This window comes from Salvia splendens, chromosome 2 (assembly GCF_004379255.2).
Source record: "Salvia splendens isolate huo1 chromosome 2, SspV2, whole genome shotgun sequence".
Lineage (NCBI taxonomy): Eukaryota > Viridiplantae > Streptophyta > Magnoliopsida > Lamiales > Lamiaceae > Salvia > Salvia splendens.
Genome location: NC_056033.1, coordinates 25,045,318 through 25,060,836, shown reverse-complemented (window position 1 = coordinate 25,060,836; position 15,519 = coordinate 25,045,318). Strand labels below are relative to the sequence as shown.

At 37.3% G+C, this 15,519-nt stretch overlaps 1 protein-coding gene across 2 annotated transcripts; it reads right to left on the bottom strand.

Moving 5' to 3' along the window:
* Nucleotides 1–1,164: 1,164 nt before the first annotated feature.
* Nucleotides 1,165–14,071, bottom strand: LOC121792041. Of its 2 annotated transcripts, XM_042189822.1 has the most exons (4): nt 13,597–14,071; nt 2,490–2,594; nt 2,254–2,310; nt 1,165–1,512 (listed from the first exon to the last, which is right to left on the bottom strand). In XM_042189822.1, the coding sequence occupies exons 1-4, from the start codon at nt 13,828–13,830 to the stop codon at nt 1,165–1,167; spliced, it is 744 nt and encodes a 247-aa protein (XP_042045756.1). In that variant the 5' UTR covers nt 13,831–14,071. The 2 variants fall into 2 exon arrangements, 1 of the variants encoding a protein (XP_042045756.1); XR_006048825.1 differs by lacking the exons at nt 1,165–1,512; nt 2,254–2,310; nt 2,490–2,594 and adding exons at nt 11,502–11,914; nt 12,025–12,159.
* Between the last annotated feature and the right edge of the window lie 1,448 nt (nt 14,072–15,519).

Below are 15,519 nucleotides of genomic sequence, written 5' to 3'. Positions count from 1 at the left end.
TCCAAGAGTTTATTTATTATTCATAGAGTAATCAAACTTCAACTAGCTAGGTTCCGAATAATAAAGCCTTGTTTCGAGCTCCTCTTGAGGACGTTATCAAACGAGACTCGCCTCGCACACGATTCAATATAATAGCAATCATAGCACCGCTAAATATTAATCATCACTACCCAGTATACCAGATTATTGGGTTGCGAAAAACCCGCACCATTTGGTAAGTCAAAGTAGTGCATAATCAATACTGTATGCTCAATGCTAACGTACATTGATTAAGAAATAAATAATTTATCAAGACCACGTCTTTCAGTAGATAGCATAAAGACTTGTCTCGCTGTTAGATCCAATTCAGTGCTCTACCACACTAATGTCATCTTTTTTCAGCAAAACTTAGAAATATGCGGATTGACATTGCAATCTTTCACTATAGGTAGTCTAGGCCTATCTGGGTTGTGAAATTCTTATTTTTCTTTGTTCAGAACTGACTGTGTTACCTTAAAGTTGATGACGCCCACAATTGGTCTACTAAAACAAAGACTTAGACTTTGTTAAGTTACTTATACTTTTAAACATGCAATAAACATCCATTAAATGTAAAATATAACAACATTATGACAAAAATAATTTGTTTCATCCATTGAAAAATAAATAAAGAATTTTACAGTATTCAATCACTCAAAAGCTGATTTCTAGTATACAAACTCTAACATTATACTCTAAAATGGAACTAATAGTTCACTAATTTTAGTTTCAAGAACAATTATGCAAAAAAAAATAAAGAAATTAATATAAATGAGAAGAATTGTGCTATAACCAATTATTTTAAAGTTTGGAAAAATAATCCTAAGGATTGGAATTGGATTGTGCAGAAAAGAAATTAAGTGGACTAATAAATGAATACTAGAGGAGACAGAGCATCATCGATGACATGATAGACAAATAGGCTATGACTAGTAGCCTTGCTGTTGGCCACAACAACCACCCATATGATACTAATAGAAAAAAGCGAAAAGGCTGCGATTGACTTTCCAAATCAGTAAATCCTATCTTCAGAATTACTTGTTCCTAGAAATAGCTGATCCCACAACTCCGATTTACAACATGCATATTCACACACACAACACAAACACAGAGAAAGGCAGATGGCATAGTTTTTTTTTTCCAGCTTCAAGAAAAGCCGCCGGAAACGGAGAGGGAGATGGAGGCGGGTCCGGTGCCGGTGTGGCTGTCGGGGACGCTTCGGTAGAAGTAGAGGTGGTTGCGGAGTTCCCAGCTCCAGTCGGGGCGGCGCTCCACCATCATCTTAGGCCACCGGTTGATCCTCACGTAGTGCTCGCGCACCTTGCCGTCCGCAAGGAGCCCGGTCACAATCGTGTAGGTCGACTCGTGGCCGCCCCACACATTGTCCTCGGGGTCGGCCGTGATGCTGCCGTCCGGGTGGAAATACCGCTGCATTGGGGTGGCGCCTTCCTCGCGCCACGAGGGGTCCAGGTCCCGCCAGTACTGCGGCGCCGACTGAGAGAAAGAGACACACAAATCAAAGCTATTTCTCCGGTGAGAAAATTACTCATCTTAACTGCTTTGCAACTGTTTTTTAGTATAGTTTTTGACAAGACATTGCATGATTGGAATAGGTACTTTCTGTTAGGAAACATAGTTACCATATTTAGTTTCTGAATTTACCAAGGGACAGCTAGTTTGAGGTTAAGAGTAGAACCCTTATTATTGGATTCAGTTACTAAACAGAAATAGGGAGTCTCCTCACAAACCGTGACAATTTGTTAAGAGGGATAGATAACATTTTGGGTTCAGAAAAGGATGATAATTTAGTTTAGCATCACTAACTCCATTCCATAATTCAACTACACCCCCCGTCCCACTCTAAGTGACACATTATCCTTTTTTGGGATGTCCCACTCTAAATGACATATTTCTAAATATAGAAATATCACTCACTTCACTTTTTCCGTCTCTCTTACTTTATTCTCTCCACCTTACTCACAAAACAATACTACATAAAATCCTATGCCAAATTAGAAATGTTCACTTAGAGTGGGACGGATATTTAAAGTTTTAACTAACAGTTGGGGAAAAAAAGCTACATTTAACTTAGGTTTTGGGCATGAGAATGCACAAGGACATATTCTTTATAAATGTGGAACTATCAACATTACGCTAGTTGGGAAACAGATACTTCCAAGTGTCTAAATCAAGCAAATTAACAAGAACCGAAGTTCGAAACGAATGATAGCATACCTCTGTAAAGCGGAATTCCCAAACATGGTCACAAAGGTCATCCCTAGTGATTCGAGTCTGACATTAGCAAATTCCCAGTTAGAACGTATAACAGGTATCAACCTTCAAGTTAGTTAGAACTATCGCATAGTTCATGCATTTAAAATTCATCCGACATGATATTATAAGCACATAAAGGCTGTTCACAATCAAGCACAGCTCTCTAACAGATTAGGACAGGAAGACGTGAAACTCACTCGTTTACCGTCTCTTATTGAGAGCAATGTAGCAATCATCTTTGGAAGTCCTTCAACCGTTGCTACGCGTGGTATGTGTGCCTTATCCAACCATAACTCTTGACACTGAAAATACAAGCACCACTGCATAAATAATTTTATTTAACGATTGAGGATAGCATTGGAGTTCTGGCATAAATAATCATTGAAAAGAAGCCTAGTTAAGAAGTGACAAAATTAAAGTCTTCGAACACATCAGGAATGCATTACAGTTGGAGCACGATAATCAACTCATGGAATGCATTATTAGGCGGGTGAAACTAAACTTTATTTCAGAATCAATAAAATGTAGAATACCTTGTCTATTTATGATAATCTATCGCAGACTCCTAACTAAAATAAAAACTCTATCCAGACTCTTACTTTTAAAGAGAACCTCTCTCTAATAGTCTCAAATAACACGAGACTTGTAATTATAACAGACAACGAAACAATAACCTGCATTTAATCTGTAGGGAATAACAATGCGTATCAATTGCCTCTTTGCCAAAACAGCCTTGTCTTGTGAGAACAAGGCTGGAGGTGAAACTGAGCAAGGGGTCAGTACTCATGTTAGAGGACACGAGTCATTTAAGCTAAATGGTGAAGGAAAGCCTCATTCGCCAAACTGCTTGATAAACCAAACAGCAGAAACTACTGTAAACAACCACTGCTATAGCTCCACAACCGAACACACGTCACCTAAGTGGATAGCACCTTCGGTTGCAACCGAAAACAAGAAACAAAAGTCAATGAGCCATACATAGAGTTTAAGCTAAGTCCTATAGCTGTAGTTAATCTGCAGGGAATAACGATGTGTATCATTACATTCCATCTCCTTTCCGTTTCAGCTCATAAATATATACCGCCACCCCAATTACGAAAATCAGTAGAAATATGAACCCCAATGAGCTAGACGAGATATATTTGTTTGAATTAAGATATCACAGTGGAAAAGATGGCACGCAAACAAAATCATCAATATACAAATCCCACAGTGAAAAGGCAAATACATATGACAAAATAACCACAATAAAATTCCCAGTTGATGAGAAATTTATTTCAGTCAGACATCGCTGGAAAAAGTGATAACATACAACAAAGTAGCAGCGTTGAACTAGAAGAACTACTAAACAGGAGAGAAGCGCAGGTGCAGTCCTCATAAGACTACAGTCAACACAATAAATTGAAACACTAAAAACAGAGCCATAGTAGGACCTGTTGTACACTAAACACACACAAGAACTATGGCATACACTAAACACAAACAAGAACTATGGCATGGCCTATATCCTTCTTAGGAAGAATATCAGAGCTGTATCATTTTACATTTATCATCCTATATTTTACATCTTTCTGCTTCATTTATGATAATTCAGTACATCATTTTTCTTTTGAAGCTATTCCATTTATTCTAAACTCTATTTATGGTGTTCCTGTTCCAGAAATGTCGATAAACCTTGTGATATGAAAAAATATGAATAGTAACACAGTGATCAGAATTCCATCTATGAGCATGGAACTAACAAAATAGATAGGTCTGAAGGCAGCGGAAATTCAACATAAAAAAATAAAAATGGAATTAAACAATGAGTTGGATTCTACAACCTTTTTTTAACATGCTGGAGGTGCCCCCTGGAATATTTGGCACTATTTCGGTGCAGGTGGCACCTCCTTAATACTGTAGTAAGCGCATTCAGACACTAGAGACATGAATCACATGCTAGACCTAATAGATGGTACAAAAAACGGCTATGTTAGTATAAACAGTAGTGACACTCCGAACAAAGTATCAGATTTGAACCATAATAGATGGTGACATCGTGAAACAAGCGTAATCATTTTAAGCCACCCCTGGTAGTGAAGCATTTCGGCCAGAGGTCTACAGATTCCTTACTGCCACACTCCTTCCCCAACCCATGTGTCCGCTGTGATGTTCAATTGCTACATGCTAATGCATTGAGCTACAATAAGTTTACCTTCTTGACACAAATCAATGGAGCTACACTCATTCAATCGGAACCTTCCTTATAATAATAATCTAATAACTACACTGATATTCACAGAGAATACTACTGGGATCAGTGATTTCACTATAGCATGTCGTGGACTATTTCTAAACTATCATACATAGCTTGATGGCATTAACATGAAATGTCTAGATTTTATCGGGTTCGGGTATTTCGTATTTCTCCTTATACAACATGTATTCTAGATATGCATCAAAAGAAACTCATCTGTTTCTTTACTTACGGTTTATTACTGTATTGAGTTGCATGCTATTCGTTTTTCCATTCTGTACAGGGGATAGGAAATTTATGGTACACAAGTCGGCTCTCACTCTATATCTAAATTCTTGAATAAATGCAGTTGCAGAAGACAGCTCTCAAGGTATCAAACTGTGAAGACAGAGAGTGGCCAGTTCCTCTTGATTTCTATTTGGCTGCTGGAGAGGTTCATGCTCAATAAAACTAATACTCCCTCTGTCCCACCATAAGCGATTCATTTTCCTTTATGGGATGTCCACCATAAGTGAGTCATTTCCCTTTCTAGCAAAACAAGAATAGATTTTGTCTCTTACCCTTTTCTCCCACCTACTTTATTCTCTCTTCACTCTATTTTTTTCTCTCATACTTACCCCTCTCCACTTAACACTTTCAATATCAGTTTCTTAAATCCCGTTCTGAAAAAGAAGTGTCTCGCTTATGGCGGGACGGAGGGAGTATATAAAGTGATATCCACATTTCACCAACTTTGCACCGAGTTGCGTTCACATTTCTTAGAAATCAAGCCTAGTCAAATTAGGATTTACATTGCGAACGGAGGGAGCATATGTTTATCTACCGCATATTTAATAGATTGAACAATATAATAATATTCAAAAAGCTCAATAATATATATTGTCAATCCAATTCATCATCTAAAACAATTTACTTGATATGCACAGAATATGTAACATCAATTATTCGATTAAATCGATATTACAAGGCATGCTTATATTACCTCCGTCGTAATTAATATGAAACATTTTGATTTCCGCTATGAGATTCTATGCAGCGTTGTTTTGTGAGTTAATGAAAGAGAAAAGTAAGAGAGGAAAAAGTAGAATGGTGTTTCCCATTTTAGAAAATATTTCAATATTTCACTTTTAATGGGACATCTAAAAAAAGAAAACGTTTTGTTTTTCATGGGACAAAGGGAGTCCTGGAAACGCTATTTAGTAACGACAATTTGGATATTCATATATTTCTTGTCCCCCTATAGTCGAGTCTCCCACTATAGTTGAGTCATAATTCTTTTTGGACTGTTCCACTATGATTGAATTATTTTCTTTTACAGCAAAAAATCACCACACTTGATCTCTCTTACTATTTTTCTCTCTGTATTCTCTCTCCTACTTTATGCTCATTCCACTTGACCCACTAAACACTCTTTTCTAAATTTTTATACCCAAAAGAAACTCTAGACTACAAGGGGATGAAGGGAGTACGGAATAATGTTATGTGTCATTTACACATTAGGTATCAGTAATATTTTGATTCAAAGGGATAAAATTTTACAAACCTTCCCACTACTGTTGATTTTATCAATTTCTAATATAATAGGAAAAATCTTCATAATGAAGACAATATTATTATCTTTTATTCTATATTGAAGGTAAAATCCCCTAACTAAATACTTCCTCCATCTCTTCAAAATATGAATTTTTGAAGGGGCACGCACGAGTTTAAATGCACAATTAATAAAGTAAGATGGATAGAGAGAAAATGCAGTGGAAGTAGTGTTAGTGGATAATGTGGTAGCAGTGTTCAATGGGCTCAAGTATTCTTAATTTAGAAAATTCATACTTTTAAGGGATGGATTAAAAATGTATTAGTTCATATTTTTAGGGGACAAAGTGATTATAATACAATTATGGATTATATATCAATTTTATTCTATAAGAAAATTTCATTTTAAACTTTTTAAACAATTCCTACCATATATTAAGAGTATTATATATTGTAAAGCTTAACCTAGTTTAGCAAAAAGTAATTAAAAACTTCACTGGACTATCTATTTATTTCAAGTACTGTTGATTTGTTATAACTAACAGCTATAAGAAAATTGTATACCCATCTCTTACCATTTTATGTGAACTTGGTCAATGAATCCAAATTTGATTTTCACCACAATGTGATGAAGAAGTTGAGCATTAACAATATCACAACTCACAAGAATAGTTGGTTACTTTCTGTCACAGTGGCATGGTACGTTGGGTTGGGTCATGCCCGGTCCAGTGAGACCATTTGACACCTTTAAATACTTTCAAAGAATTAAATTAGGTCATTTTCCACTCCTCCATTATGTTAGCAAAAAAATAATTGGCAAAACAATGGAAGTAACAAAAACGAATTAATGCTAAAAAAGTTCATATTGAAAGGGTTTTTTACAATTAATCAGTTTGCTATTTGTATATATGGTTATTATCCTACATCATATTAGAACTAAAGAATTGGTTCTAAATGAGAAACTTCTATTTGTCAAAGATGAAGAATGTTGTATTTACTAATTGATCAACCATCAATAAAATTGATATTATTTTATTCGCATTCATAAGTCTTTCTAGTACATCATAACAATCACATCTATGTCATAGTAGTGAAAGGAAGCTTAAGTAACACTAAAACCAAAAAATCATTATGCATGTGGAAGTTCCTATGGAGCTAGGTCTTACATAAAATGTCCAAAGTCGTCGCATCAAACATATTTGTTCATACAAATAAATTAGCTCTATCAAGCAAATAGATCATCTTGACTCTTGAGGTTTTTATGAAATTTATACACACTAATATATCATGGGAAAGCCAAGACAAATTGCATCTAATCAAACTTTTTTAGTTTCATATGCATTTGAAGTCATGGATATCAATATACATAAAGCAATTTACTATATTTAAACTTGGGTACTCCTATTAGTAAGGGTCTTAAGGTGTTATCATGCACCTTGTGATTCATGGCATATTCTTGACACTCAATCCAAAGCCACCACTTTTGGGGCCTGCATCTTGTCCTTTCATGTTCTTGTCTTGGACCCTAGTCACTTTTGGGCTAGGGTCATGTTTTGGAACGTTATATTTTGATCCTATTCACGGTTGGGGGTCTGCCTAAACCCCCCGCCCACACACTGGGTGTCTTTGATTATTAAAAAAAATCCAAAGCCACCACTTTGACAGTTGATGTGTAGACTTATACGTTCGCATTGTAATTTTACATCAAAACTAGCCCAGCAGCAAGAATAAACTTTAGCAGGAAGAATAATGAATATCATTACTAATGTAATTATATCGTTTAGTACATTCATAGCATCATGAACTTGGTTGAATAATGCATAGCAAAACTCCATATTTGACTCAAACTACATGCAAGTGTCGCCAATAAATTATATGTTCTCATACTCCTTAGGAAACAAAGTTCACAAACCTATACAAGTTTTAATCGTTTACGAACTCAACTCATCTATTCTTACAAGTAGATATAGACTACCTTAATTCATTGGAATTGAAATTGCTTATTTATTATACAAATCTATATCTATGTAAGTGTAACATGGATACTTTCTTATTTGGTCAAATATATCAAAAGTCGCAATATGTTTCTTCTTACCGATAGATCTTTTTCAGGTTTTTGAGATTGATGTTATATGTTTTACTCATCAACTCACCCCCATTTTAATCAATACATATAGGAAAATCTTCGGACTTCAGTGGGCAATGGTTGCAACCAGACATTGGAGAAAGGAGTAGCATAGTGCATAAGGATCTACCTAAAGTTCGACGCACTCGTTCTACTTTCTTCTCAATCAATAAATTTACAAGATTTCAATATTTAAAATATATACATACGGGCGGTTGTAGTGAGACCCTTTTTAAAATGAGAATGAAAAATCATATCAGTTCTAAGTCCTATGATATTTAATATCAGTTGGCATTACATAACATATTCATTCCTGATATTCGTTTAGAAATTGATATTTATAAATGAGCAAACTGATCTCACGGGAACTGATATACTTATTATGATAACTGATATTAATAACGTATTTGCTAACTGTTCTTCTGTGTTCTAAAAAGTTCTAAAATGAACCAATCTCCTATATATACATATGTTTCTCTCTCTCTCTCTGTGTGTGTGTGTGTGTAGTTCAAGCTCAAACCCACTTAATTCATGAATCAACTTCATTTCTTTTCATTTTGAATAATGTAATCCATATTCACTAAACTCCACAATTAAAAACAAGTTTACAACTATATTGCATATGTTCTTTGTACTAAAAAACATACATTACCTATGCTACATTACTTGTTACCATTTTATTAGTATAATCTAAGGAGGAGACACATCAATGGGTAACTATTTCATACACCTTTTTCAGTTATTCACACACTCAAAGAAGCTAGTTGCCAAAACTTGGATGTGACTGTGCCGGATGTGAAATAAATAGAATGGTCAAAAAACAAATTGAAGTATTCGATTGCATCAATGGAGAAATTAAACAGCATAGGTCACTCATGTGATTTTGTTGAAGCATATAAATATAGGAACTAGAGATGTTGATGAGAGAAAAATGATGTTCCAACTATTACAGAGTATAACTTAGATGGAGTTAACTATGGAAAGATGACTAGTTAAAGGATAAGGTTGGAGCTGCCTATTAAGTCAGTAGAGATTTAGAGGTAATGATCAGATTATATCTGATCAGATTATAAGTAGCAAAGTTGGTGGAAATATAAACAATGACGCAGCCAGTAATCAAAAAGATGATTGAACAAAAATATAAAAGACTTGCACAAAACAGTGCTGAAATAAATGCAAGATCCTAGTTCCTTCAGGCTAAATACCCAGGGAAGAACTAGATGTTAAAACAAAAATTCGACCCTTGATTTGGTACCATGGTACCAAGAGATTCCTACTTCTGGATTTATCTTGGACTTTAGACATTGACAACTACTCCCTCCGTCCCCGAATAAGAGTCGCTAATTTCCATTTTGGGCCGTCCCCCATTAAGAGTCACTCTTCATTTTTACCATAAATGGTAGTAGGCCCCACATTCCACTAACTCACTCCACTCACATTTTATTATAAAACCAATATAAAAATGTGGGTCCCACATTCAACCAACTTTTTCAACCAACTTTTCTCTACATTTCTTAAAACTCGTGCCCGGTCAAAGAGTGACTCATATTAGGGGACGGATGGAGTATAATATTTGACAAATGGCTGGCTACGATTTTAATACCAAGCCAAATATAATTCTATCTGCCTACCCTGTTCAACATGACATAATGATAGCGGAAAATAAAAGATTTTCTTATTTGGATTATATTAAGACAATGAGAACTCTAGGATGCATCTTTCAATCCAGACATCAAGTCCTAGATTTTCCAGCATAACTAAAATCCACTGCACTCTTCTTTTCTAAGTCAATCCAAATGTAGAAAATATAGTAAAGATCCATTTTAGGAGTGTAGATGGGTTTACAGAAAAAAGAAGTCTTGTTTGAAAAGTAGAGGCTTTTATTCAAGACAAAGTACTAGACATAAAAGCCACAACATTGTCTCGAGTATCAGAAAGAGAGAACAAAAAGCTTAAAGGCTCAAAGCTTTGGCATGAATGCATACTGAAAATGAACTGGTAAATGCTTAGGAAACCAACCTAGCATCTACTGTTAGTGTATTGTGCCTTACTTGAATGAAATGATCCTCTGAGCCAACACCCACCTTCATTGCTACAGATAGATCTCAAGAATCAAGCCTAATTTGTTATCTTCCCATTATGTGTACCAAAGTATTGCTAAACTATGTCACAATGAAGTTGGAGATCTAGTCATTGTGTAACAAAAAAATTTATAGAGGGCGGTTGAAGCAAGACAGCAAACCCATTCAACTGAACTAGCTAGCAGGAAGTATAGATGATGCTCATTCATGTTTTCTCTTTCTTTCCGTTGTAAAACCAAGGAAGCCAAAGATACCTAGCTTACAGGTGTTGGAAATAAATGACCACTTCTATCACTGGTCTAGAAAGTGAGTTAAGTCCATGTGATTTTATCAGTGCTTCATCACCCAACATATCTCTGGGCCATCTTTATGACATATATATTCTCATAGTGTGACTGTTCACCTTAACAGAATAGTTTACTTCTCCCACAACTGTTGTCATAAAGCATATTTCTAGCTAAAGACCAAACCCACACATACAGCCACAATCTAAATACTTGAAAGCCTATTCCCTCCACACTTAGTTCAAGTTACTAGCCATAAACACGTGAACAATTCATACTCACGCACAGTATCAACTCTAGCTCTAAGAATAGGTTGAAACTCTTACCCCTTCCGAGACCATAACATGCCTCTATCTCTGCAGTACAGCGGAAACTAGCCTTCTTCTCCTGACAAATCATGTACTTGGGCAATTAAAACTCTATAAACCCCACATTTATTCAATATATATTAACTAGAAACATAAGGAGTTCCTTGCTGATACAAGCAACAATTAAAACCCATCTTACAACTAAAAGAAGATTGTAACAGCTTAATCAGAACATTCCTTCTCAGGAACACTGATTTACGTTATCAAAGTTCTCAAGGTTTCAAGCTGTATGTGACATAGGGAGGGAATCCAAAAGTCACTCTTATAGTTTTGGCTCTAGTCTCAACTAATCCATAAACTTAAGAATTTACTTATCTCTAGCTGCATTCATGATGTACTAACATCATTACAAATATTGACATTGTATGGTCTTGTTTATCTACCTTGAACATCTCAGTCAAAACACAACAACATATTTCCACAAGAATTGCTAAACTGCAGCTTGCTTACCTTTTTCTCTCAAACATGCTGCACAACCATGTAAACATGTCCAAAGAAATTGGTGGTACCATTATATGATCCTCAAACTAGTTGTTTTATCAAATTAGTAAGAAATTGATGCAAAAGAAAAGTATGCAAAGGTTGTTTAACTTGACATATGTATTACTATTACATGACAATAAAATGTCTCTACACCTTCACAAGTCAAACCACAAACAAGTCAAGTTGTCTCATCTAAGAAATTAGATCGACTACTTCAAACAAACATAAATTTAAGAAATTAACTGTGATCGCGTTTTACAACGCAGTCTTTTAACGGCCAGCCCCTTTCGTGTACACAGCATCAAAGAACACCAGCCTCCGGTTAAAGTAAAGGAAGAATCTGGATCATTAATGAGCTTGAGGAAACAAATGATTCTTTATTACCATCTTTTCTCCAGTTTGAATTGGCAGTTAGTCCCCCATGGTTGGCAATACCCAATTTCGAAGATGGTAGATTTCCACGACTCATAGAACCAGATAAAGTTTGGACTCGATCTAAATATGAGAAATAAATCCTGAAAGAGGTGCATACAATGGAAATGTTACATTTCTCCTGCCTGCATACAGACTAGCAATTTTTAATTCTGCAATTCAAAAGTGAAGAAGAAATTATTCAGACCAACACCTTTCTTTAAACTCGTGTTATGCAGTTTGACAATATGGATCAGGATTATGAACCGACACACAAGAGTGTGTCATAAGTGCATTCGATGAAAAGCCTTATAATTCGTTCGAACACTTCTCACTCACCTTGATCTATCTGGCAACCAAAAGCCAACATATAGAACAGGAAATGAAAACTTATGAGCTTCCTTTTTCACACACATTGTACGAAAGATACATGCTTAGGATAATAAGCAATAAAATTGATAAAACCACACAACCTATGACAGTTCACATTGGAAATCTAAAAGTATTTCCTTACCAACTTTATTTTCCACCCTAACGCTGGGGTCCAAGTGTGGTGGTAGATTTCAGAAAGCACTTGTGTATTAGGTTTGTTTACCAATGTCGATACTGCTTTGCTGAAGTTCAATAGTAGCATAATAGATGGTGTTCCTATTTAAGGCAGCCTATTATTTGACAATCTTTTTTCCCGTCATTTTAGTGATTCCTTTGTATTATTGTTTTTAAATTACACAAATAACAAACAGTCACCAAATAGGCTATCTGGATAGTATTGCTGCACTCCTTTTATCTAGACACTTTTCGTTTTACACTTCTTAAAGTTCTGAATTATTGCTATAAAAGGCAACTGCATTCTACATAAGAGTTGTGCTTATGCTTTCAAATAAAGAGCAATTGCATCATGAAAAGAATGCATGTATCCAGCTCTTAATCAGATTGTATTTCTTCCCCCTGTTGAAATCCCATCTTTTAAACACAGGAAGAGAACTCAGAGATAGAATATTCATAAAATAGCTAAATGAAACAGAGTCATCAAGCTTCAACGTTTATAGATACATATAAGTGGTTAAATATGAGTAGCATGACTACTCAGACAGAACACATGACTAACACATTCTCTCAAACTCCCACTTTGTCAAACGCAGTGCAAAATTACCATATCTTTTTCGAATTTCTCCATCTTGGCTAAAATGTTTAACGAACTCGAAAAACCTTAAGGGGACAGCTTGAAGATTCTACTTATATTTGCTCTCTTTTTCCAAATGCTAATATGTTATAGAAACTAATGATGGCACCTGACTGAAATTTCCATCATAGTTGAGGTTCCAAGTGATTCTTTTAGCCAAATACAATGTAATAGTGAGTAATTCCAAGTGATTCTTTTACCCAAATACAATGGAATAGTGAGTAATTCCAAGTGTTTCTATTCGAGCTATTCAAAGTAAAGCAACATGGCAAACTGAAGATGGTAGTATTAAGGTATGTGAAAAAGAAGTCACAGGGCATAAACTAGCTTAATCTCAATCATCATTCCAAATTACTATAATTAGTTGATAAATTACCCTACAAGATCCAAGTTAATACAATTCCTCAATCAAAATAATCAAATTGGAAATAGATAATACTCAATCAACAAAGCAGAATGGGCAGTATCCACAGTTAAATTAAAACGCACGTAAAAATAAGGGCAAAAACAGAGAAAAAATTAATCAACGCACGACACACAGCCAACACTCCAAGCTGAAAGCAAAACAATGAGAAACGGAGAAAAGGTAAGGGAGAAAATAACCTTGGGACCCCAAATTCTGTCGGCAGAAGCAATGGCCTGCCAGCCGCGAGAAACCAGACGAGCTTCCGCGACGCTACGCAAGTCGAGCTTGGCGAGAATAATCGTCATGATTTCCGAACCGAAGACGAGCAGCGGGTCCTCCGCCGCAAGCTGAAGCTCCTCACCGCCGATTTCATCGGCCTTGACCTTCCGCTTACCTGGTTGGCTGGATTCTTCACCTCCGGACTCCGACATAACCGACTGAGAAGACTGAAATCGAAAGAAGAGCGCACAGTTTTGGTTGGCACCAGTGATTCTACAGAATTGGGAGGAATTCGACGGAGAGAATTGAGAGATTAAGAGAGAGAGACGTGGAGCTATGATAGGGCGAAACGTAAGGATGGAGAAATCAGGTGTCGACGTCAGGCATTTAGGAAGGTGCTGACGTGGCTGAGCAATGGCAGAGGAATTTTAGAAAGAGAGAGAAAATTGTGGGGTTTTGTTCCCATGCAACCTCGCTGATGTACACGTGTACATAAATCAAGATATACTAGCTACTTTTTTTTATCAGAACACCCACATCCGTGCTCTTGCGTTGTGGGCCCGACCCCACTTATTCTACCTGTTCTCTAGCAAGAGCACAACACTCATTACTGTACTTTTTCGCAAGGACGAGCACAATTCAATTTAAAATTCACTTAAACCAAAACATTTCCATAAAATAAAAATTCATTCAAAAACCATAATAAATATTATAAATTACAAATAAAATAAAAAACACATAATTAAAATCCTAAAAATTTTAAATTACATAATTAAAATACTAAAATACCTAAAAATAAAAAATTACATAATTAAACTCCTAAAAATTAAAAATTACATAATTAAAAGCTAAAAATATCCCCGTGGACGACTACTCATCCGGCGGCACTACCCTCAATTGTCTTTGGAGGCCCAATATCATGGCCTCGTGCGATCGAAGTTGCGAGGGGGTCATAATGGACCTATCGGCCATATTGAGTTGGTCCAAAAGCTGCCACAACGAGTTGGTGGGGGGTGGAGGTGGCGAATATGGAACGGGAACGGGAACGGGAACGGGAACGGGAGCGGGAACTGGAGCATCGGCGGTTGCAGCCGCGGCTCGACGGCGGTTGGCCGCCGCCTTCTTCCTTCCTTGCGGTCGGCATTGGGAACCGCTCGGGCCGGCGTCGGGGCTACCCAAGTTAGCTCCGGCGAGTTGGCTAGCCACTTCTTCGAAGCCGGCGTCGGATAGGGATACCGACCTTGACTGTTTGGAGGAGCCGCTAGAGGAGGATGTTACGCCTCCCATATACTTCGGGTGCGTCCGCGTCTCCTGCCAAACGTTGAGGTACTTGAACGACCTGTAGTTCATGGATTGGTAGGTGCTCAACGCGGCAGTGATGATGTCGACCTCGCTCCGGCCGCTCCCCGCATTCCGCTCTTCCTGGAGGAAATAGCCATTGAACTTGTCAATTTCATCGTTGGCTCGGTAGATGGTGTTGCGCACCATACTCTCGTTGCGCTCGATTGTTCCCGACGGCTGGTTTTCATTGTACCGGCGAGCGATGCGCCACCAAAAGTGATCGCCGGATTGGTTCGTGCCAACCACCGGATCTTCGGAGATTTCCAAGTACGCCGTGAACAATTTATCCATCTCCGCCGGAGTGTACGGTGTGCGGACACCGCGAGTAGGAGGAGTCGGAGTTTGGGAGGGAGCGGTCGGCCTAGGCTCCGGTGTCCACCCGTATCGCCCTTCGGGGGCACCTTGGTCGTCGATTGGGTATGGCCGGTAGCCATCCGGAACGCCTGAACTTTGGGTTTGAGGAGGGACCGAATATTCCATTTCCGGACTAGGAAACAGTTGTGAACCGAACCATTCGGGGTTCCAACCGTGGGAGGGTGGGGGGTCATCGCCTTGGCCGG

Excerpts from the sequence above, each read along its gene's own strand:
- LOC121792041 (XM_042189822.1), bottom strand. The coding sequence starts at position 13,830 with ATGTCGGAGTCCGGAGGTGAAGAATCCAGCCAACCAGGTAAGCGGAAG. Across the intron at positions 2,311-2,489 it reads CAATAAGAGACGGTAAACGA|ACTCGAATCACTAGGGATGA; the intron begins GTGAGTTTCACG and ends TGCTAATGTCAG. Across the intron at positions 1,513-2,253 it reads GGGAATTCCGCTTTACAGAG|TCGGCGCCGCAGTACTGGCG; the intron begins GTATGCTATCAT and ends TCTTTCTCTCAG.